Source organism: Pan paniscus, chromosome 20, assembly GCF_029289425.2.
Source record: "Pan paniscus chromosome 20, NHGRI_mPanPan1-v2.0_pri, whole genome shotgun sequence".
NCBI lineage: Eukaryota > Metazoa > Chordata > Mammalia > Primates > Hominidae > Pan > Pan paniscus.
Window position 1 is genome coordinate 14,651,169 of NC_073269.2, and position 24,265 is coordinate 14,675,433.

Consider the following 24,265-nt stretch of genomic DNA (forward strand, 5'->3'; position numbering starts at 1 on the left):
GGGAACTCTATGGGTGAGCGCGGCAATTATCGACCCCGACCTTCGCGAGGACTGACAGCCCGAGCGGCCTCGCAGACCTACCTGACGCGAGCACAGCAGGCCAAGCCTCTCTAAGAAGGCCCCTCGGCAGCTTCGGATAAACTTCAACTCTCACCACCCGTTCCACTACCAGTACACTTGCTCCCTCCAAAATCAAGGACAACCATGGGGAAACCTCGCTCAGGCTCGCGGAGCCAGTACCGGAAAAGAGGGTGGCGCCTCGCTCGCGTCACTTCCGCTTACAGCCTCCAGCTAGGAGAGGCTCTGCTGCTCGTGCTTCAGCCTTGCTGGAAGACATCACGTCGAGAAATTCTAGTTTCCTCCCGCGTGGGTGCAGCTGAGACTTGCTGTGGACTCACAGAGGAAGCTGGAGTCCCCAGGTTCAGAGAACAAGGTTGAAGTTAGTCAGGCCTGTGGAGGGAGCTATGGGCCAGGGGCACGGGCCCACGCTAGAGGACCAGGAGGAAGGTGAGGCCGGGCCCAGAGGACGAGCTTGAGGTTAGAATCAGGCCTGTGGGCTGGACTACGCTGGGGGAGGAGCCATGTTTGGGGGCAGAGCAGAAGGTGGGTCCAAGCCCAGAATACCAGGTTGAGATCAGGTCCAGTCCTGTGGATGGTAGAAGGGCAGGGAGGAAGGTGGGGCCTGGCCCCAAGTAATCGGCCTGTGTGGGCCTCCCAAAGTGGTGGGATTACAGGCATGAGCCACCGCGCCCTGGCCCTGGACTCTCAATTCTATACCATTAATCTGTAGCTCTGTCCCTAAGCCAGTGCCACATTGTTTTGATTACTGCAACTTTGTAGTAAGTTTTGAAATCCAGAAATGGGAGTCCTTCAACTGTGTTCCTCTTTTTCACAATTGTTTTGGCTATTTGGTGTTTTTTCCATTTCTGTTTGAAGTTTAGGATTCACTTGTCAATTTCTGCCCAGAAGCCAATGTCAAAAAAATAAATAAAAATAAATAAATAAATAAAAAAGCACTGGAAAAAGCAAGATCTTCATTAATTTTAGTCACCTGTACCAGATTTCTTTCTTTTTTTTTTTTTTTTTTTTTTTTGAGATGGAGTCTCGCTCTGTCACCCAGGCTGGAGTGCAGTGGCACAAACTTGGATCACTGCCACCCCCGCCACCCAGGTTCAAGCAATTCTCCTCCCTCGGCCTCTACAGTAGCTGGGATTACAGGCTCCCACCACCCTGCCCGGCTAATTTTTTTTGGGGGGTGGGGGACAGAGTTTCACTCTTGTTGCCCAGACTGGAACACAATGGCATGATCTCAGCTCACTGCAAATTCCGACTCCCGGGTTCAAGTGATTCTCTTGCCACAGCCTCCCAAGTAGCAGGGATTGCAGGCACCTGCCACCACGCCCAGCTAATTTTTGTATTTTTAGTAGAGACAGGGTTTCACCAGGTTGGCCAGGCTGGTCTTGAACTCCTGACCTCAGAAAATCCACCTGCCTCAGCCTCACGAGGTGCTGGGATTACCGGTGTGAGCCTCAGATTTTTCTTTAGGCATGGAAGTGTAGGGGTCTACATTAGGAGAGAGTTAAGAGTGTAACAGTATCATGGGTTAAGCAGAGCTCAGGAGGAAAACCAAAAAATATTGTATCCATTTTGTACCTTAGGAAAGGCCATCCATGAGCATCACTGGGTGGAGATTTTTGGGTAAGAGGTGTATAGTTTCTAGCACGAGGGTCAAACTCAACTCCGATGGAAAATTCTTCGTTGGGGCAGTGCCTTCTGAGGCAATGTCATCTCAGCCAGTGAAATTTGGGGGCCAGAGTGATATCATGATGTCATCTGGGATGTGGGACTGGGGAATCCTTTGTTGTTGTTGTTGTTGTTGTTGTTTTGAGATGGAGTCTCACTCTATTGCCCAGGCTGGAGCTCAGTGGTGGGATCTCAGCTCACTGCAAACTCTGCCTTCCAGGTTCAAGCTATTCCAATGCCTCAGCCTCCCAAGTAGCTGGGATTAGAGGCACACACTGCTATGCCAGGATAATTTTTGGGTTTTTAGTAGAGGCAGGGTTTCACCATGTTGGCCAGGCTGGTCTTGAACTCCTGTCCTTAAGTGATCCACCTTCCTTGGCCTCCCAAAGTGCAGGGATTACAGGCATGAGCCATCAAGCCCAGCCTGTGGAATCATTTTACGTGAGTACCCATTTGAGTTAATAAGGACCTCCCGAGTGTAAACCAGTGAAAGTACAGAAACTAGTAGTAATAACACCAACAGTAAACAGAATGGTGTGCAACTGTGCCTGACAGTTTTTGTTTTTGGGTTTTTTTTGTTTTTGTTTTTGGTGGAAATTTAGCTGCTTTTTGTTTGGAGGGTTTTTTCGAGACATGGTCTCACTGTATTACCCAGGTTGGAGTGCAGTCGTGCAATGATAGCTCACTGCACCCTTGAATCCCTGGGTTCAAGGGATCCTCCCTAAGCTACTGAGTAGCTGGGGCTAGAGGCGAATGCCACCATGTCCAACTCATTTTTCAATTTTTTTGTAGAGATGGGTCTCATTATGTTGCTTGGGCTGGTCTTGAACTCCTGGCTTCAAGCAATCCTCCTGCCTCAGCCTCCCAAAGTGCTGGGATTACAGGTGTGAGCCACCGCACCTGGACAAAATTAAGTTTAAATGGGTCCTGTGGCCGGGCGCGGTGGCTCACACCTGTAATCCCAGCACTTTGGGAGGCGAAGGTGGGCAGATCATGAGGTCAGGAGTTCGATACCAGCCTCACCAACATGGTGAAACCCCGTCTTTACTTAAAAAATACAAAAGTGAGCCAGGCGTGTTGGCACGCGGCTGTAATCCCAGCTACTCAGGAGGCTGAGGAAGGAGAATAGCTTGAACCTGGGAGGAAGAGGTTGCAGTGAGCCGAGATCACACCACTGCACTCTAGCCTGGGCAATAGAGAGAGGCTCTGTCTCAAAAAAAGATCATAATAATAAAATAGAATAATAAATGGGTCCCGTTATCAGATGATCAGCTGGCTGGCCTGTGGGACAATCTCTGCTTAATGAGTCCAAAGAAAGCATATACACTCAATCTGGATTCTAATCCCTGAGAGATGGGGGCAAAATTAAAAATTTGTTAAGATTGGTTAAGATTTGGGGCAAAATATAAACTTATGTAGGGGTTTATTTGTTGGACTGGAATTTGAAAAGGAGTTGTTTGAGGACTTCATTACATCCCTCAGTTAAAATGTCTATTTGGAAACTGTTAGGGACACAAAACGTCTATTGAATGCCTTTTTCAAGAGCCTAGCGTTCTGTATTTTAAGAAGTGAAATGTGTGTCTTGGTTACTATCAGTAATGCCTGTTACTCCAAAGGGAATGAGGAGTGGCCTTGCAGAGGCTGGTATTGCGGCCTCAGTATACGTGGCAATGTGTTGTTTTGATTTATATTTTGGGTATCAGTCAGGCAAGAGTTTTCCAGACTTTTTTTTTACCTTATGGGGACAATATTTAGGTAATGGCTCAGTTGTGTATAATAAACATGATGATGGGATCATATGTTTGACCAGGGCATCCAGTGCCAAAACAGTTGCCAAAAGTACGGCCAAGCAAATTGTTTCTTGGATTCTGTCCTTTAAAGAAAGAAAATTAGCCAGGCGTGGCGGCTCATGCCTGTAATCCCAGCACTTTGGGAGGCGGAGGCGGGTGGATCACCTGAGGTCAGGAGTTCAAGACCAGCCTGGCCAACATGGTGAAACCCTGTCTCTACTAAAAATATAAACATTAGCTGGGCGTGGTGGTAGGCGCCTGTAATCCCAGCTACTCAGAAGGCTGAGACAGGAGAATCGTTTTAACCTGGGAGGCAGAGGTTGCAGTGAACCGAGATAGTGCCACTGCACTCCAGACTAGGCAACAGAACGAGACTCCATCTCAAAAAAAAAAAAATTAATAGAGATGGGGTCTTACTATGTTGCCCAGGCTGGTCCTGAACTCCTGGGCTCAAGTGATCCTCATGCCTCTGTCTCCCAAAATGCTGGGATTACAGGCATGAGCCACCACACCTGGCCAACCATGAAGAAGTTCTTTTATGGTCACGAACAAGAATGACTGTTGAGTTTATTTTGTTTTATTTTAATTTATGTGTTTTTTGAGAGAGAGTCCTGCTCTGTCACCCAGGCTGGAGTGCAGTGGCGCAACTTCAGCTCACTGCAACCTCTGCCTCCCAGGTTCAAGCGATTCTTCTGCCTCAGCCTCCCAAGTAGGTGGGATTACAGGTGTGTGCCACCAAGCCTGGCTAATTTTTGTATTTTTAGTAGAGACAGGGTTTCACCATGTTGGCCAGGCTGGTCTTGAACTCCCGACCTCAGGCGATCCACCAACCTTGGCCTCCTAAAGTGCTGGATTACAGACATGAGCCACTGCCCACCGCACCTGGACTAACTGTCAATTTTAAATTTTTTTTTTTTTTTTTTTTTTTTTAGAGATTGGGTCTCACTATGTTGGCCAGATTGGTCTTGAACTCCTGGTCTCAAGCAGTCTTCTTGCCTTAGCTCCCAAAGTGCTATGATTACAGATGTGAGCCACTGCACCCAGCCTGTTGATTTTTTTTTTTTTTTTTTTTTTTTGGAGATGGAGTCTTGCTCTGTTGCCCAGACTGGAGTGCAATGGCACAATCTCGGCTCACTGCAACCTCTGCCTCCCAGGTTCAAGTGGCTATCCTGCCTTAGCCTCCCATGTAGCTGGGATTACAGGCATCCGCCACCACGCCTTTTCTAATTTTTTTTGTGTGTGTGTCTTTTTAGTAGAGACAGGGTTTCACCATGTTGGCCAGGCTGGTCTTGAACTCCTGACCTCAGGTAATCCACCTGCCTTGGCCTTTCAAAGTGCTGGCATTACAGGTGTGAGCCACTGCACCTGGCTCAGCCTACTGATTTTAATTTATCAGTAAAACTTGTAAATGAGAAATATGTTGCTACCAGAATCCAAAAAGAACTAAGAGCTATTGGACTTATGTGTTTTTAATGAGTGTTTCGGTGAATCTCCTTGGAGGAGGACGTCATTAATGTAATGTCATACCTGTGTTCCTGGAGAACGGTGTGGATGTCATCAAGATCTTCTCTGCAAAGGTTGTGCATGATAACTAACCTGTTAAGGTACCCCAGGGGTAATGGGAAAAAGTATATAGTATCTCTTTGCAGGTGGAACCAAATTGTGGCTGAGAAGCTATTGAAACAGGCACTGAATAGGATATATTAGCCAATTGTATTAGGGTTCTCTAGAGGGACAGAACTAATGGAATATATATATAATATATATATCATATATAATTATATTATATATAATATATAAATATAATATAATTATATATGATATATATATTATATATATATAAAAGGGAGTTTATTAAGTATTAACTCACAGGATCACAAGGTCCCACAATAGGCTGTCTGCAGGCTGAGGAGCGAGGAGAGCCAGTCTGAGTTCCAAAACTGAAGAACTTGAAGTCTGATGTTCGAGGGCAGGAGCATCCCGCATGGGAGAAAGAGGTAGGCTGGGAGGCTAAGCCAGTTTCTCTGTTCACATTTTTATGTCTGCTTATATTCTAGCATCTCTGGCAGCTGATTAGATTGTGACCCCCCAGATTAGGGGTGGGTCTGCTTTTCCCAGCCCATTGACTCAAATATTAATCTCCTTTGGCAACACCCTCACAGACACACCCAGGATCAATACTTTGTATCCTTGAATCCAATCAAGTTGACACTCAGCATTAACCATCACACCAATCTACAAGAGCAAATTATTTATCTGTTGTTGAATGAATAGAATCAGTAATCTAAATAATATTGGATATTGAGTATGGAGACCCTGATGGATGGGACCACAACATTAAGTCAATAATTAGTCCATCACGAAGGGCCATTTATCACTTTTATTATTTGTTTTGTTTATTTTCTAGAGACAGGGTCTCACTCTGTTTCCCAGGCTAGAGTGAAGTGGCCCAGTGACAGCTACCTGTAGCCTCAACCTCCTGGACTCAAGTGAACCTCCCACCTCAGCCTCCCAAGTAGCTGGGACTACAGGCACACATTACCATGCTCAGCTAATTTATTCTTTTTGTAGAGATGGGGTCTCACTATCATGCTCATCTTCCCACCTTGGCCTCCCAAATCTCTGGGATTATAGGCATAAGCCACCACAGTTCACCCTTGTTTTTAAATCAGTAACTAATCTAGGGATAGAATTCTGTTTACTAGCCTTGATGTTTCTTTAGTACTTACAGTTTCAAGTTACTCATTTCCACCACCTTGGATTTACAGCTGCCTAGAGCAGCCAGAAGTCTTTTTTTCTCCCCTCAAACCTCCCCATTTTAGGCTTTGAGTTGCCTAAGGCCACAGTTCTTTGTGTTTGTTTTGGTTGGTTTGAGACAGATCCTCGTTCTGTCACCCAGGCTGGAATGCAGTGGCACAATCTCAGCTCACTGCAACCTCCGTCTCCCAGAAAGCCACAGTTCTTAAATTCCATCTCTGGTTGATAAGAGGAAATGAGGGAGCAGTAAAGGTCCGATGCCTATAGGCAGTAGCCTCAAGACAATTGGTCCTTTTCTTCTCCCCACTTTTTTTTATTTTACGTAAAATCTTTACAATGGCTTGTATTTCTAAGTGGCTAAAAAAATTTTTTTTTTTCGGCCAGGCACAGTGGCTCATGACTGTAATCCCAGCACTTTGGGAGGCCAAGGCTGGTGGAGCACTTGAGGTCAGGAACTTGAGACCAGCCTAATCAACATGGTGAAACCCCCTCTCTACTAAATATATAAAAATTATCCAGGCATGGTGGCACATGCCTGTAATCCCACTTACTCGGGAGGCTGAGGCACTAGAATAGCTTGAACTGGGAGGTGGAGGTTGCAGTGAGCCAAGATTGCACCATTGCACTCCAGCCTGTGCAACAAGAGTGAAACTCCATCTCAAAAAAATAATTTTTTCCTCTTATTTTGGATGTTTACTTGACATACTGGTTGCTTGGTCCCCACTGGCTCCTGTTGTAAGCCGTGGACTCCATTTGGTCCCCTTTGGCCCCATGGACAGGCAGTCACTTCCCTCCCTCTCTCTGGTGTCCCCATTGACCTCATTAGGGTCAGGTGACAAAGAACTACATAAGCCAGCGAAGGCACCAACATAGAGATCCCAGACCCTGGCAGTATATTTGCCTGGAATGGGATATGACTTCCTGGGGAGGGGGCACCCCTCCTACTGAAGGAACCCTGTGGGGTTTTGGCACATCACCACCAAGAGCGAGGGTCTAACAGAGGCCAGTCTTCAAACTCCCATGAGGGGTTTTGCCAAATACTGGGTATACATATGCATGAAGCTGGGGTCGCCCCTTTCCTGTTCCAGAACTTATGACATGAATTGCAATCTTGAACAGCTTAGCCAATTTGGTTCTGACTCATTCATTGGACTAAGAGTGAGTATAGTTCTCCCTCTTGCTGTACTAGGGCTGGGTTTTTAGCTGCACTAAGTCTAGGCCAAGTGATACCAGAACAGGAAAAACTGGTATTCTTATTGCCCCTTTAGTGTTACTTGTAATGTCCTCTGAGCTGGCCACACCATGGTCAAGCTAGCATGACATTCACCCACCCTTGTGATAATGTACTTTGTGATATTCCCCAACCTTGTGAATGTACTTTGTAAAATTCCTCACCACCCGTGTGACAATACACCCTCCCAGCCCTTGTGAATGTACTTTGTGACATCCTTCCCACCCTTGTGAATGTACTTTGTAACATCCTCCCTGCCCTTAAGAATGTACTTTGTAACAACCATCCCTTGCCGGCAAAACAATTGCTCCTAACTCCACAGCCTATCCCAAACCTATAAGAACCAATGATAATCCCACCACCCTTCGCTGACTCCTTTCTCAGACTCAGCCCACTTGCAGCCAAGTGAATAAACAGCCTTGTTGCTCACACTAAGCCTGCTTAGGCGGTCTCTTATATGGTCGCACATAACATTTGGTCCCAAAAACCCAGGACAGGGGAACTCCTTCAGGAGATGTGTCCCCTGTCCTCAAGCTCCCTGCATGAGGAGATCCACCTATGAACTCGGGTCATCAGACCAACCAGCCCAAGGACCATCTCACCAATTTCAAATAAGTAAGTGGTTTTTGGCACTTGGGTCAGCAGTTTTTTCACTCACTACTTAACCTCTCTCACCTCCCTTCAATCTCTCTTTCAATTTCAGTTTCTCTCCTTTCCTGGTAGAGACAAAAAGGAGACACACTTTATCCGTGCATTCAAAAACTCTGACGTTGGTCACAGACTTGGGAAGATAGTCTTCCCTTGGTGTCTGATCACCGTGGGGACGCCTGCCTTGATCATTCACCAACATTCCCTTGGTGGCAGGTCAATTGCAGGGATGGCTGCTTTGGCAGCTCACCCACATTACAGCCTAGGACTCAGTCAGGGATGCCTACTGGAAGACTGGTAGCTGCCCACCTCCATTTCTCCGTGTCTCTACCTTCCTCTTTAAACTTACCTTCTCCACTATGCGCAACCTTCCATCATCCATTCTTACCTCTTCCCCCTTAGCCTGTGTTCTTAAAAACCTAAAACCCCTTTGACTAACACCTGACATAAAAGCTAAATGTCTTATTTTCTTCTGTAATATTGCTTGGCCCCAATACAAGCTCGACAATAGTTCCAAGTGGCCAGAGAATGGCACTTTCAATTTGTCTATCCTACAAGACCTCAGTAATTTTTGTCGAAAATTGTGCAAATGATCTGAGGTGGCTTACGTCCAGGCATTTTTTACGTTTTGCTCCCTCCCTAGTTTCTACCACCAATGCAACTCATCCCAGATTTTCCTTTTCTCTCCTGTCTGCTTCTTCAGTCTCGACCCCCAAGCTCAGAGTCCTCTGAATCCTCCTTTCCCAGTGACCCCTCTGACCTCTCTCCTCCCCCAGCTGCTCCTTGCCAGGGTGAATCAGGTCCCAATTCTTCCACAGCCTCTGCTCTCCCACCCTATAACCCTTCTATTACCTCCCCTCCTCACACACAGTCTGGCTTATAGTTTCGTTCTGTGACTAGCTCTCCCCCACCTGCCCAACAATTTCCTCTTAGAGAGGTGGCCGGAGCTGAAGGCATAGTCAGAGTGAGTACATGTGCCTTTTTTTCTATTAGACCTTTCCCAAATCAGTCAGCATTTAGGCTCTTTCTCATAGGACCCCAATAAATATATACAGGAATTCCAATATCTAACTCAGTCCTACAACTTAACCTGGAGTGACTTAAATGTCATCCTGACCTTTACCCCCTCCCCAGACGAACAAGAAAGAGTTTATTTTCTAGCCCAGTCCTACACAGACACCCACTGGCTTCATGAGCCAGGCCTCCAAGAGGGCACCAGGGCAGTTGCCCGAGAGTATCCCCATTGGCAATACCAGACAGACTCCCCAGGTATAGCTAGGCGAGATTACATGGTCTCCTGCCTAGTCGAGGGGCTGAAAAAGGCAGCATACAGCGCTGTTAATTATGACAACCTAAAGGTAACTACCCAAGGTAAAGTTGAAAACCCAGCCCAGTTCATTGCCCGCTTAGCAGCTACCCTTAGACACTTTACAGCACTAGACCAAGAGGGGCCAGAAGGCCACCTTATCCTTAATATGCATTTTATCACCCAACCTGCTCCTGACATTAGAAAAAATCTCCAAATTTGGATTCTGGCCCTCAAACCCCACAACAGGATTTAATCAACCTCACCTTCAAGGTGTTCAATAACAGAGAAGAAGTGGCCAAACAGCAACGTATCTCTGAGTTACAGCTAGTTGCCTCCACTGTAAGACAACCCACAACCACATCTCCAGCATACAAAACCTTCAGAACAACCAAGCCACAGCTCCCAGGGGCTCCTTCAAAACCTCCTCGTGGACCTTGCTTCAAATGCCAAAAGCCTGGTCACTGGGCCTCGGAAAGCCCGCAGCCCAGGTTTCCTCCTAAGCCATGCCCTCTCTGTGTGGGCCCACTGGAAGTTGGACTGTCCGACTCACATCACCACCATTCCTAAAGTTCCTGGAGCTCAAACCCAACTTGCCTTGGCGGACTCCTTCCCAGATCTCCTCGACTTAGTGGCTGAAGACTGATGCTGCCCAATCACCATGGAAGCCCCCAAGACCATCATCGATGCCGAGCTTCGGGTAACTCTTACAGTGGAGGGTAAGTCCATCCCCTGTTTAATTGATATGGGGGCTACCCACACAACACTACTTTCTTTTCAAGGGCCTGTTTCCCTTGCCCCCGTAACTGTTGTGGTTATTGATGGCCAGGCTTCCAGACCCCTTAAAACTCCCCAACTCTGGTGCCAACTTGGACAACATTCTTTTATGCACTCTTTTTTAGTTATCCCCACCTGCCCAGTTCCCTTATTAGGCTGAGACATTTTAATCAAATTATCTGATTCCCTGACTATTTCTGGACCTCAGTCACACCTTATTGCTGCCCTTTTGCCACATTCAAGACCTCTTTTGAATCCTCCTTTCGTGTCTTCCTACCTTAATCCTCAAGTGTGGGATACTTCTACTCCCTCCTTGGTGACTGATCAGGCACCATTTACCATCCCATTAAAACCTAATCACCCTTACCCCACTCAACACCAGTACCCCATCCCACAATAGGCTTTAAGAGGACTAAAGCCTGTTATCACTCACCTGTTACAGCATGGCCTTTTAAAGCCTACAAATTCTCCTTACAACTCCCCTATCCTAAGTGTCCAGAAACTGGACAAATCTTACAGGTTGGTTCAGGATCTTTGCTTTATTAACCAAATCCATCCTGTAGTGCCAAACACATATACTCTCCTATACTCAATACCTCCCTCCACAACTTATTATTCCATCCTTGACCTCAAAGATGCCTCTTCACTATTCCTTTGCACCCCTCATCCCAATCTCCTTTCACTTTCACATGGACTGACCGTGACACCCACCAATCTCAGCAACTCACCTGGACTGTACTGCTGCAAGGCTTCAGAGATAACCCCCATTACTTTAGTTAAGCTCTTTCTCATGATCTACTTTCTTTCTGTCCATCTGTTTTTCACCTTATTCAATATATGGATGACCTTCTCCTCTGCAATTCCTTTTATGAATCTTCCCAACAGGATACCCTCCTGCTCCTTCAACATCTATTCTCAAAGGAGTATCACGTATCCTTATCTGAAGCCCAGTTTCTTTCCCATCTGTTACCTATCTCAGCATAGTCTTTCATCAAAACACACGTGGTCTCCCTGATAACTGTGTCTGGCTAATCTCCGAAACCCCAACCCCTTCTGCAAAGCAACAACTCCTGTCCTTCCTAGGCATGGTTGGATACCTTTGCCTTTGGACACCAGGTTTTGCCATCCTAACTAAACCCCTATATAAACTCACAAAGGGAAACCTGACTGACCCCACAAACCCTAAGTCCTTTCCCCACTCTTCTTTTCATTCCTTAAAGACAGTCCTAGAAACAGCTCCCACATTAGCACTCCCTAGTTTGTCCCAATCCTTCTTATATATGGCTGAAATACAAGGCTGTGTGGTTGGAGTTCTTACACAGGAACCAGGCCCACGACCTGTAGTCTTCCTATCCAAACAACTTAACTTCAAAGTTCTAGGCTGGCCCTCATGTCTACGTGTGGTGGCAGCTGCTGCTTCAATACTTCTAGAGGCCCTCAAGATCATAAACCATGCCCCACTTACTCTCTACAGCTCTCATAACTTTCAAAATCTATTTTCCTCCTCACACTTGGCGCATGTACTTTCTGCCTCCAGACTCCTCCAACTCTACTTACTATTCATTGAAACTCTCACAGTTACCATTGTTCCTGGCACAGACTTCAACCCTGCTGTTCACCTTATACCTAGCATCAAACCTGAACCTCATAACTGTATCTCTCAATCCATATGGCATCCTCCACATTTCCCCATATTTCCCTCTTTCCTGTTCCTAATCCAGACCACACTTGGTTTATTGATGGTAGTTCTTCAAGGCCAAATCGTCAGTCACCGGCAAGGGCAGGATATGTTGTGGTGTCTTACACATCGGTTACTGAAGCTACTGCCCTGCACCCTTCCATTACCTCTCAACAAGCCAAACTCATTGCTTTAACCCGGGATCTCACCCTTGTAAAGGGACTATGTGTCAATATCTACACTGATTCCAAGTATGCCTTCCACATCGTACATTACCATGCAGTTATATGGGCAGAAAGAGGTTTTCTCACTACACAAGGGTCCTCCATCATCAATGCCTCCTTAATAAAAATCCTCCTTAAGGCTGCTCTACTGCCCAAGGAAGCCAGAGTCATTCACTGCAAGGGGCCTCAGAGGTTACCAGATCCCATTGCTCGAGGCAACGCTTATGCTGATAATGCAGCAAAAGAAGCAGCTAGTATTCCCACAGCTGTCCCTCATGGCCATTTTTTTTCCTTCTCATCTATCACTTCCACCTATTCTCCCACTGAAACTATTACCTATCAATCCCTTCCTACTCAAGGCAAATGGTTCTTGGATCAAGGAAAATTCCTCCTTCCTGCTTCACAGGCTCATTCTATCTTATCACCCTTTCATAACCTCTTCCATGTGGGTTACAAGCCAATGGCCCATCTCTTAGAACCTCTCATTTCTTTTCCATCATGGAAATCCATCCTCAAGGAAATTACTTCTCGGTGTTCCATCTGCTACTCTACCACCCCTCAGGGATATCTCAGGCCCCCTCCCTTTCCTACACAAAAAGCTCGAGGATTTGCCCCCAACCCAAGACTATCAGATTGACTTTACCAATATGCCCCAAGTCAAAAAACTAAGATACCTTTTGGTCTGGGTAGATACATTCACTGGATGGATAGAGGCCTTTCCCACAAGGTCTGAGAAGGCCACCACAGTCATTTCTTCCCTCCTGTCAGATACAATTCCTTGGTTTGGCCTTGCCACCTCTATACAGTCCAATAACAGACTGGCCTTCATTAGTCAGATCACTCAAGCAGTCTCCCAGGCCCTTGGCATCCAGTGGAAGCTTCATGCCCCTACCGTCCTCAATATTTGGGAAAGGTAGAAAGAACTAACAGTCTTTTTATTATTATTATTATCATTATTATTATTGTTACGTTAGGTTCTAGGGTACATGTGCACAATGTGCAGGTTTGTTACATATGTATACATGTGCCATGTTGGTTTGCTGCACCCGTCAACTCGTCATTTACATTAGGTATGTCTCCTAATGCTATCCCTCCCCCCTCCCCCAGCAGGCCCCAGTGTGTGATGTTCCCCACCCTGTGTCCATGTGTTCTCATTGTCCAATTCCCACCTATGAGTGAGAACATGTCGTGTTTGGTTTTCTGTCCTTGCGATAGTTTGCTCAGAATGGTGGTTTCCAGCTTCATCCATGTCCCTATAAAGGAGAAGAACTCATCCTTTTTTATGGCTGCATAGTATTCCATGGTGTATATGTGCCACATTTTCTTAATCCAGTCTATCACTGATGGACATTTGGGTTGGTTCCAAGTCTTTGCTATTGTGAATAGTGCTGCAATAAACATACGTGTGCATGTGTCTTTATAGCAGCATGATTTATAATCCTTTGGGTATATGCCCAGTAACAGGATGGCTGGGTCAAATGGTATTTCTAGTTCTAGATCCTTGAGGAATTGCCACACTGACTTCCACAATGGTTGAACTAGTTTACACTCCCACCAACAGTGTAAAAGCGGTCCTATTTCTCTACATCCCCTCCAGCACCTGTTGTTTCCTGACTTTTTAATGATCACCATTCTAACTGGTGTGAGATGGTATCTCATTGTGGTTTTGATTTGCATTTCTCTGATAGCCAGTGATGATAAGCATTTTTCCATGTGTCTGTTGGCTGCACAAATGTCTCCTTTTGAGAAGTGTCTGTTCATATCCTTCATCCACTTTTTGATGGGGTTGTTTGATTTTTTCTTGTAAATTTGTTTAAGTTCTTTGTAGATTCTGGATATTAGCCCTTTGTCAGAGGGGTAGATTGTAAAAATTTTCTCCCATTCTGTAGGTTGCCTGTTCACTCTGATGGTAGTTTCTTTTGCTGTGCAGAAGCTCTTTAGTTTAATTAGATTGCATTTGTCAATTTTGGCTTTTGTTGCCATTGCTTTCAGTGTTTTAGTCATGAAGTCCTAGCCCATGCCTATGTCCTGAATGGTATTGCCTAGGTTTTCTTCTAGGGTTTTTATGGTTTTAGGACTAATATTTAAGTCTTTAATCCATCTCGGACTGATTTTTGTATAAGGTGTAAGGAAGGGATCCAGTTTCAGCTTTCTACATATGGCTAGCCAGTTTAACTGGCACCATTTATTAAACAGGGAATCCTTTCCCCATTTCTTGTTTTTGTCAGGTTTGTCAAAGATCAGATGGTTGTAGATGTGTGGTATTATTTCCAAGGGCTCTATTTTGTTCCATTGGTCTATATCTCTGTTTTGGTAGAACTAATGGTCTTTTAAAAACATACCTCACTAAGCTCAGCCTTCAACTTAAAAAAGACTGGACAGTACTTTTACTGTTTGCCCTCCTTAGAATTACAGCTTGTCCTTGAGAAGCTACAGGGTATAGTCTATTTGACTATATGGACATACCTTCTTGCTGGGCCCCCACCTTGTGCCAGACACCAGCCCTCTAGGCGACTATCTTCCAGTCCTCCAGCAGGCTAGACAGGAAATTCACCAGGCTGCTAATCTTCTCTTGCCTACTCCAGATTCCCAGCCATATGAAGACACCCTAGCTGGATGATCAGTTGTTGTTAAGAATCTGATCCCTCAAACTCTACAACCGCGATGGACTGCTTGGTCATCTATAGTACCCCAACTCCCGTCCACCTGCAGGACCCTCCCCATTGGGTTCACCATTCCAGAATAAAGCTGTGTCTGTCAGCCAGCCAGCCTAATCTCTCTTCTTCCTCCTGGAAGTCACAAGTACTCTCCCCTACTTCCCTTAAACTCACTCGCATTTCTGAAGAACAGTAATAGCCCTTATAAACCTAATACATCCCTTCATTCTATTAGGTCTATTCGTCCTTACCCTACTTTTTGCAACAGAGCTTTATGAAGTCATCCCCACTACTTGGACTGTGCCCCCAAGACTTGTCATCCCTATTATCTTCTGTCTAGTCATACACCTATTCATCATTCTCAACTACTCGTAAATGCCCTGCCCTTGTTTACGCTGCCAGTTTACCAGTTTACACTTTTCCTCCAAATCACCATAACTGATATCTCCTGGTTTTATTTCAAATAGCCACCCTTAACTCTCTTGCAGTGGATATAATATCTTCAGTGGCAAGATACATTCCAATTCTCCTATCCTGATAAGTCCTTCTTTTTTTTTTTTTTTTTTTTTTTTTTTTTACTTTTCTACTCACTCTTATCCTTGCCCCTATTCTCCAGTCACTCTCTACCTCTCCCTAGTTACCTCCAGCATAGTATCAATCTCACCCACTCTCTCCTCACTGCCTCCAATCCTTCTCTAGTAAAAAATTGTTGGCTATGCATTTCCCTTTCTTCCTGCTCTTATGCAGCCGTCCCCGCTCTACAGGCTGACTGAGCTACCTCTCCTGTCTCCCTGCACCTCTGAACCTTCTTTAATAGCCCTTGTCTTTACCCACCTGAGGAACTTCTTTACTTTCTAGACAGATTTGGTGAGAACTCCCCAGAGATTTTGCATTAAAAAGCGGCCACACTTCTCCGCATCTGCTTACAGCACCTTTCTCTTTATGTCAATTCCACTCCCCCCCATATTTGGACCCCTAACCACACAAACAACTATCCCTGTTGCCGCTCCTTTATGCTTCTCCCAAAAACAGCCTACTGGAATCCCTTTAGGAAACCTTCCACCATCCAAATGTTCCTTTACTCTTTATCTCCAGAACCAAGCCACACACACTACCAAACAGATGGGAGCATTCCAACTTCACATTACTGATAAGCTCTCTATCATTACTGACAAACTAAAAAACATTGGCAGTCACTAATGCTTAGGAAGACACCTACCCTGCATCTCACTCCATCTTTGGCTACCCTCGCCCTGCTCATTTGACTCTCCTCCTGACCCCTCCTCTTGCTTGCTTATACCCAGCCCCATGAATAGTAGTGAAAGACTACTCACAGATACTATGTGCTTTCTTATACACCATGAGAACTGAACCTTCCCTCTATGCAGTTGCACCATCAATCCCCATTACAACCTCTAATGGCTGCTGCCCTTGCTGGATCTGTAGGATTTTGGGTGCAGGACTCCTCTTTCACTACACCCTCTCACCTTTTCACTTTACATTTCCAGTTATGCCTGACACAAGGTCTCTTATTTTTCTGTGGTTCTTCCACGTACACCTGCCAACTGGATGGGCACATGTACTCTAGTCTTCCTTACCCCCAAAATCCAGTTTGCAAATGGGAACGAACAACTGCCTGTCCCCCTCATGACACCAACATGACAAAAAAGAGTCATCCCATTAATCCCTTTACTTGTGGGTCTAGGAATTTCTGCCTTCACTATTGCACTTAGAACTGGAATAGCAGCTATCTCAACCTCTGTCACACCATTCTGCAGCCTCTCTAATGACTTCTCTGTTTAGCATTACAGATATATCACAATCTTTATCTGTCCTCCAAGCCCAGGTTGACACTTTAGCTGCAGTTGTCCTCCAGAACTGCCAAGGCCTCGATTTACTCACTGCTGAAAAAGGAGGACTCTGCATATTTCTTAATGAAGAGTGTTTGTTTTACTTTAATCAGTCTGGCCTGGTATATGATGACGTCAAAAAACTCAAAAACAGAGCTCAAAACCTCGCTAGTCAGGCAACTAATTATGCTGGACCCACCTGGCCACTCTCTAACTGGGTATCCTGGCGTCTTCCAATCGTTAGTTCTCTAATACCTGTCTTCCTCCTTCTCTTATTGAGGCCTTGTGTCTTCTGATTAATCTCTCAATTCCTACAAAACTGCATCCAGGCTATCACTAATCACTCTATACAACAAATGCTGCTTTTAACAACCCCACAATATCACCCCTTACCCCAAAATCTTACTTCAGTCTAATCTCTCCCACTTTAGGTTCCCACACCACCGCTAATCCTGCTCAAAGCAGCCCTGAGAAACGTCACCCATCACTCCTCCATACAGCCCCAAAATTTCACCCCAAGTTTTCACTATTCTTATTTTATTTATTATTTTTATTTCTTATTAACATAAAAAAACAGGAATGTAAGGTCCTCTGAGCTGGCCGCACCATGGTCAAACCATTGTGACATTCCCCCGCCCTTGTGATAATGTACTTTGTGATATTCCTTGTCCTGTGAATGTACATTGTAACATTCCTCCCCACCCTTGTGAATGTAATTTGCAACACCCTCCCTGCTCTTCTGAATGTACTTGGTAACATTCCTCCCAACCCTTGTGACAATACACCCTCCGCGCCCTTGTGAATGTACTTTGTAACATCCTCCCCGCCCTTGTGAATGCACTTTGTAACATTCCTCCCTGCCTTTGGGACAAGACATCCTCCCCGCCCTTGTGAATGTACTTTGTAACATCCTCCCCACTCTTGAGAATGTACTTCATAACATCCATCCCCTGCCCACAAAAAAAGTTGCTCCTAACTCCACCGCCTATCCCAAACCTATAAGAACCAATGATAATCCCACCATCTTCACTGACTCCTTTCTCAAACTCAGCCCACTTGCACCCTAGTGAATAAACAGCCTTGTTGCTCACACTAAGCCTGCTCAGGTGGTCTCTTATACGGATGCATGTAACATTACTGTAAAATGAGATCTTGCGGGGTGCAGTGGCTCATGCCTGTAATCCCAGCACTTCGGAGGCCGAGGTGGGTGGATCACCTCCCAAAGTTCTGGGATTACATGCATGAGTCACCATGACCAGCCAGGTATTTCTTTATAACAACTCAAGAACAGACTAATACACGTGACTATTTCCAGACTATTTTGTACCAATAGTCTAGTTGTCTGTGTACAATGCAACAGCATCTTAATTACTATAGTTTTAATCTTGATATTCATTAGGGCAAGTTCTTCCACCTTTTTTATCAGCTGGGTCTTGATTATCCTTGCCTATTGTTCTTCCATATACCTTTTAGAAACAGTATTTCAAGGGCGGGTGTGGTGGCTCACGTCCGTAATCCCAGCACTTTGGGAGGCCAAGGTGGGTGGATCACCTGAAGTCAGGAGTTTGACACCAGCCTGGACAACATGATGAAACTTCGTCTCTACAAAAAAAAAAAAAATACACAAAATTAGCTGAGCTTGGTGGTGCATGCCTGTGATCCCAGCTACTCGGCAGGCTGAAGCAGGAGAATCACTTGAACCTGGGAGGTGGAGATTGCAGTGAGTGGAGATTGTTCCACTGCATTCCAGCCTGGGGAACAAAGTGAGACTTCATCCCAAAAAAAAAAAAAAAATTCTTATTGCTTCTTTCAGTGATTTCCCTTTTTTTTTTTTTCTATTCTCTCATTCTAGAATGTCTTGTAGCTGGATATTGAAGCATTTTGCTTATCTCATACATTATTTAATTTACATCCTTTCCAGCACTTTTCTTATTAGGCTGAATTGTGTGAAACATTCCTTGGCTTAATCTTTGAGATCTTTCTTCTTTTTGAATTTGAGTAGTTACTGCTATGAGTTGCCTTCTTTTCACTACTTTCACTGTATCTGTCCATTCAGGCTGCTATAACAAAATACCATAGACTGGTGGTTAATAAACAACATAAATTTATTTCTCCGAGTTCTGGAGATTAGGTCAAAGCTCAAGATACAGTCAGATTCAGTGTCAGGTGAGGGCCCTTTTCCTGGTTCACAGACAGCCATCTTCTTGAAGTAACCAAATACAGTAGAAGTGGCATGAAATATCTTTGGGGTGTCTTCCATGAGGGGGGTAATCCCATTCTGCAGAGCCCTCATGACTTCATCATGTCCCAAAATTCCCAGCTCCTAATACAATCACTTTGGGAGTTAAGATGTCAACATATGCAAGTTGAGGAGACAAAATTTATTTATTTATTTATTTATTTATTTATTTATTTATTTTTTATTTTATTTTTGACATGGAGTCTCACTCTGTCACCCAGGCTGGAATGCAGTGGTGTGATCTTGGCTCACTGCAAGCTCTGCCTCCCAGGTTCACACCATTCTCCTGCCTCAGCCTCCTGGATAACTGGGATTACAGGCACCCACCACCACACTGGGCTGATTTTTTTTTTTTTTTAAGTAGAGACAGGGTTTCACCACATTAGCCAGGATGGTCTCAATCTCCTGACCCTGTGATCCACCCACCTTGGCCTCCCAAAGTGCTGGGATTACAGGCGTGAGCCACCGTGCCCAGCCTAGGAGACAAAATTTAGACCACGGCAACATCTCATAAATTTTGGTATGCAATGTCTTTGTTTTCATTTGTCTCAAGATGTTTTCTAATTTACCTTGTGAATTCTTGCTTCACCCATTGATAGATCAGGAGTGTGTTGCTTACAATAAAATGTATTTGTGAATTTTCCAGTTTTCCTTGTTTTTCATTTCTTGTTTCATTCTATGTGACTTGAAATGGTACTTTGTGTTTCAGTCTTTTACATTTCATTAAGATTTGTTTTGTGGCCTAACATATGGTTTCTCCTGGAAACTATTCCACATATGCTTGAGAAAAATGTGTTCTCTTCTGTTGTGGGGTGGGTTGTGCCAACTGTTATATAGTACTTGTCCTGTTTCCTTCTTGATATTATGGTGGCTGTTCTACCTATTAAATTGAAAGTGGTATAATGAGGTCTCCAATTGTTATGCAGAATTATCTATTTTTCCTTTTAATTTTGCCAATATTTACTTCATGTATTTTAAGCTGTGATGTTTGATACATATAATTTTTTTATCTTCTTGATGAATTTTACCTTCTATCAGTATATACTCTCATTCACTCTCTCTTCTATCAGTTTTTTACTTCAAGTTTACTTTGTCTGATATTAGTATATCCAGCCAAATTCTCTTTAGGTTACTATTTACATGGAATGATCTTTTTCCATTATTTAACTTTCAACCTTTTTTGTCTTTAGATCTAAAGCGAAGGATGGCCAGGCGTGATGGCTCATGCCTGTAATCCTAGCACTTTGGGAGGCTGAGGTGAGCAGATCACCTGAAGTCAGGAGTTTGAGACAGCCTGGTCAACATGGCAAAACCCTGTCTCTACTAATACTACAAAAATTAGCTGGGCATGGTGGTGGGTACCTGTAATCCCATCTACTCAGGAGGCTGAGGCAGAGAGAATTTCTGGAAGCCAGGAGGTGAAGGCTGCAGTGAGCCGGGATCTTGCCATTGCACTCCAGCCTGGGCGACAGAGCGAGACTCTGTCTTAAAAAAAAAAAAAGAAAAAAAAAAAAAAAGCAAAGGGCAACATACAGTTGGATTGTGTATTTTAATCCATTTTGCCAAATTATGCCATTAGATTGGAGAAGTTATCCCATTTACCCTTCATATAATTACCAATAAAAAAGACTCATTTTGCCACTTTGTTACTCTTTTTCTGTATGTCTTACAGCTTTTTGGTCCCTCATTTCCTACATTACTGCCTTTTTTGTTGATTTGTTTTTTTAGTGACATCTTTTTTTCGTCTCATTTTGTGTATATTCCATTGATATTTTATATGTAGTTACCATGGGGATTTTTTTTTCTTTTTTTGAGATGGAGTATCACTCTTGTTGCCCAGGCTGGAGTCCAATGGTGCGATTTCGAGTCACTGCAACCTCCACCTCCCACGTTCAAGCAATCCTCCTGCCTCAGCCTCTCAAGTAGCTGGGACTACAGGAATGCACCACCACACCCAGCTAATTTTTGTATTTTTAGTAGAGACGGGGTTTCACCATGTTAGCCAGGCTGGTTTCAATCTCTTGACCTTGTGATCCACACACCTCAGCCTCCCAAAGTGCTGGAATTAGAGGCATGGCCTGGTGACCATGGGGATTAAATATAACATCCTAACATCCACTGTACAGTCCACTGTCCAGTCCTCACTCCTCCCACATGCTGTTCTGACTAAAATATAGAAAAAATTCTACTAGGGGGAATTTTAAAAGCAATTAAACTTTTCAACCACAGAAAATTTACTGTCCATGACAAGTCGTCATGGACAGTAAGACACATAGAAAGGCAATCTCATTTTCATGTCATTTATTTCAATTTCTCCTCTAGTATGATCTTGTGTACAGTAACAGTAGTATCTGAAAGCTTCCCATAACTCCTCAGATTCATAGTTTATTCTTCCAGTGAGTATTTTCAGAGGCACTTAAGGAATATGTACTGCTAAAAGTATTACCAGATTTTTTTTTTTTTGAGATGGAGTTTTGCTCTGTCACCCAGGCTGGAGTGCAGTGGCAAAATCTTGGCTCACTGCAACCTCTGTCTCCTGGGTTCACACAATTCTCCTGCCTCAGCCTCCCAAGCAGTTGGGATTAAAGGCACCCGCCACCATACTTGGCTAATTTTTGTATTTTTAGTAGAGATGAGGTTTAACCATGTTGGCAGGCTGGTCTCAAACTCCTGACCTCAAATGATCTGCCCACCTCGGCCTCCTAAAGTGCTGGGATTACAAGCATGAGTCACCACGCCCAGCATATTCTCATATTTTCACATTCATATAGCTTGTTTGCAGTGTGGGTTTTCACAAGTATAGTAAGACTTGTAAAATGGATGCAACATTTCCCTCATTCTGTATTATCAAGATTTCGCTCCAGTATGAATTATCATTTATATTAAAGGATGAAATAATACATACATAAGTGTGTGTATGTGTGTGTGCATATATATGTGTGTGTGTGTGTGTGTGTATATATATATATATAAAGACATTCCCATATTTCTAACATTCATAATGTTTCTGGCCTCTTTGAGATTACCAAATATTAACACATGAGACAGAAGTAAAGATTTCCCACATCTTACCTTCATAGAGTTTCTCTCCAACGCATGTTGACTGACTTAGTAACACTGGAAGAATTCATAACACATCTTAAATTGATGAGGTTACTTATACCTGAAACTGTCAGAAATTTCTGAAGGCTGTCCCAGATTTCTTACATATATAGGCTATCTGCCCACTGTGAGTTCTTTGATGTTGAGTTATTAAAAGGCATAAGTGAAGATCTTGTAGCCTTTACATTTGTAGGGTTTTATACCACTGTGAATTCTCATGTAGATACTAAGTCCTGAGCACTAAGTAAATGTTTTATCACATTCCTTACATACAGAGGGTTTTTCTCCAGTGTTGATTATGAAGTACTATGAAGGTTTGTGAAGTATTTTAAGGCTATCTCTCATTCTTACCTTCAATTGGCTTTTACAGTAATTTTTGTTATGAAAAATAAACAATATGCTGGGTGTGGTGGCTCAAGCCTGTAATCCCAGTACTTTGGAAGGCCAAGGCGGGCAGATCATGAGATCGGGAGATCGAGACCATCCTGGCTAACATGGTGAAACCCTGTCTCTACTAAAAATACAAAAAATTAGCTGGGCATGGTGGCACATGCCTGTAGTCCCAGCTACTCGGGAGGCTGAGGTGGGAGAATTCCTTGAACCCAGGAGGCAGAGGTTGCAGTGGGCCAAGGTCATGCCACTGTACTCCAGCCTGGGTGAGAGAGAGAGACTCTGTCTCAAAAAAAAAAAAAGAAAAATAAACAATAGTGGAAGAAACAAAGGCTTTACCACATGTCTTAGAACCAGATTTTTCTCCCAAAGGTGAGTTCTTACACTTTATAAGATGTGAAGAATTACTACTCTTGCCTATTCCTTATATCACTGGGACTTGTGTCCATGTTAAATTCATTCCTATTATATAAGATATGGAAATTCAGTGAAGGTTGTTCATATTCTTTACCTTCATATGATTTTTTTCCAGATGAGTTTAGATGTAAATACTAAGATCTGAGGAACACTTCAGGTTTTTTCACATGCCTTAGTTCTTAGATGTTTAGCAAGTGCTGAAGATTGAGTGAAGTTTTTCCCACATTTCTTACATTCATATGGTTTTGCTCCAGTGTGAGTTCGTGTGTGAACGTTAAGGCATGTGGAATACCTGAAGGCTTTCCCACATTCTTTACATGCATAAGGCTTTTCTCCTGTGTGCGTTCGCATGTGCATATTAAGATTTGTGGAACGAGCAAATGCTTTACCGCATTCCTTACATTCATAGGCCTTTTCTCCAGTGTGAGTTCTTAAATGGGTACTAAGGCCCGAGGATTGAGTGAAAGCTTTCCCACATTCTTTGCATTCATATGGCTTCTCTCCAGTGTGAATCCTTACATGTTGACTAAGCATTGAGGAATTATTAAAGGCTTTCCCACATTCTTTACATTCATAGGGCTTTTCTCCAGTATGTGTTCTCATGTGTAAAACAAGTCCTGAGGAACGAGTAAAAGCTTTCCCACATGCCTTACATAAATACAGCTTCTCTCCACTGTGAATCCTTACATGTTTTGTAAGGTATGAGGAATGAATAAAAGCTTTTCCACACTCCTTACATTCATATGGCTTTTCTCCAGTGTGAATTTGCATGTGTAAAATAAGTCCTGTGGATCTAGTGAAGGCTTTTCCACATTCCATACATACATAGGGCTTCTTTCCACTGTGGATTCTTGTATGATCAGTAAGGTATGAAGAATGGGTGAAGGCTTTCCCACAGTCTTTACATTTATATGGTTTTTCTCCACTGTGAGTTCTGATGTGTAATTTAAGTCCTGTGGATTGAGTGAAAGCTTTACCACATTCTTTACAGACATAGGGCTTCTCTCCACTGTGAATTCTTCCATGTCCTATAAGGTGTGAGGAATTACTGAAGGCTTTCCCACATTCCTTACATACACACTGTTTGTCTCCATTGTGAGATCTTATATGTAACTTAAGGGATGACTGATTAAGAAAAGTTCTCCAACAGTCTTTGCATTCACACAATTTCTCTTGTGTGTGAGTTTTATTCTGCCTAGTAAGATTTGGAAACTGGTTGAAGGCTTTTTCATGTTTAACACACTTAGGCATTTTCCCCTCAGCATGACTTTTCTTGTAAAAACTATGAGGAAAGTTCTTTCTTAAGGCTTTTCCATTCTGATTATCCTCAGAAGTTTTCTCTCCAATGTGAGTTATCATGTGAGTCATAAGAAATGGGTGTTCATTGAAGACTTTTCCAGAATGGTTAGAATCATACAGTTTCTCTGCAGTATTGCTTCTCTCCTGTTGAGATATA

The 24,265-nt window shown here is 43.8% G+C and overlaps 1 protein-coding gene across 6 annotated transcripts in view; it reads right to left on the minus strand.

The window, feature by feature from the left end:
• Window positions 1-1,061: 1,061 nt before the first annotated feature.
• ZNF846 (zinc finger protein 846) overlaps window positions 1,062-24,265 on the minus strand; it is a 38,655-nt gene continuing 15,451 nt past the window's right edge. For 5 of the 6 annotated variants that reach the window (XM_034946842.3, XM_055103419.2, XM_034946844.3 and 2 more), the window contains one exon: window positions 1,062-24,252. In XM_034946842.3, the coding sequence (XP_034802733.3) occupies window positions 22,963-24,252 (1,290 nt within the window). In that variant the 3' untranslated portion in view covers window positions 1,062-22,962. The remainder of the gene's footprint in view (window positions 24,253-24,265) is intronic. The other variant, XM_055103416.2, reaches the window with a different exon arrangement.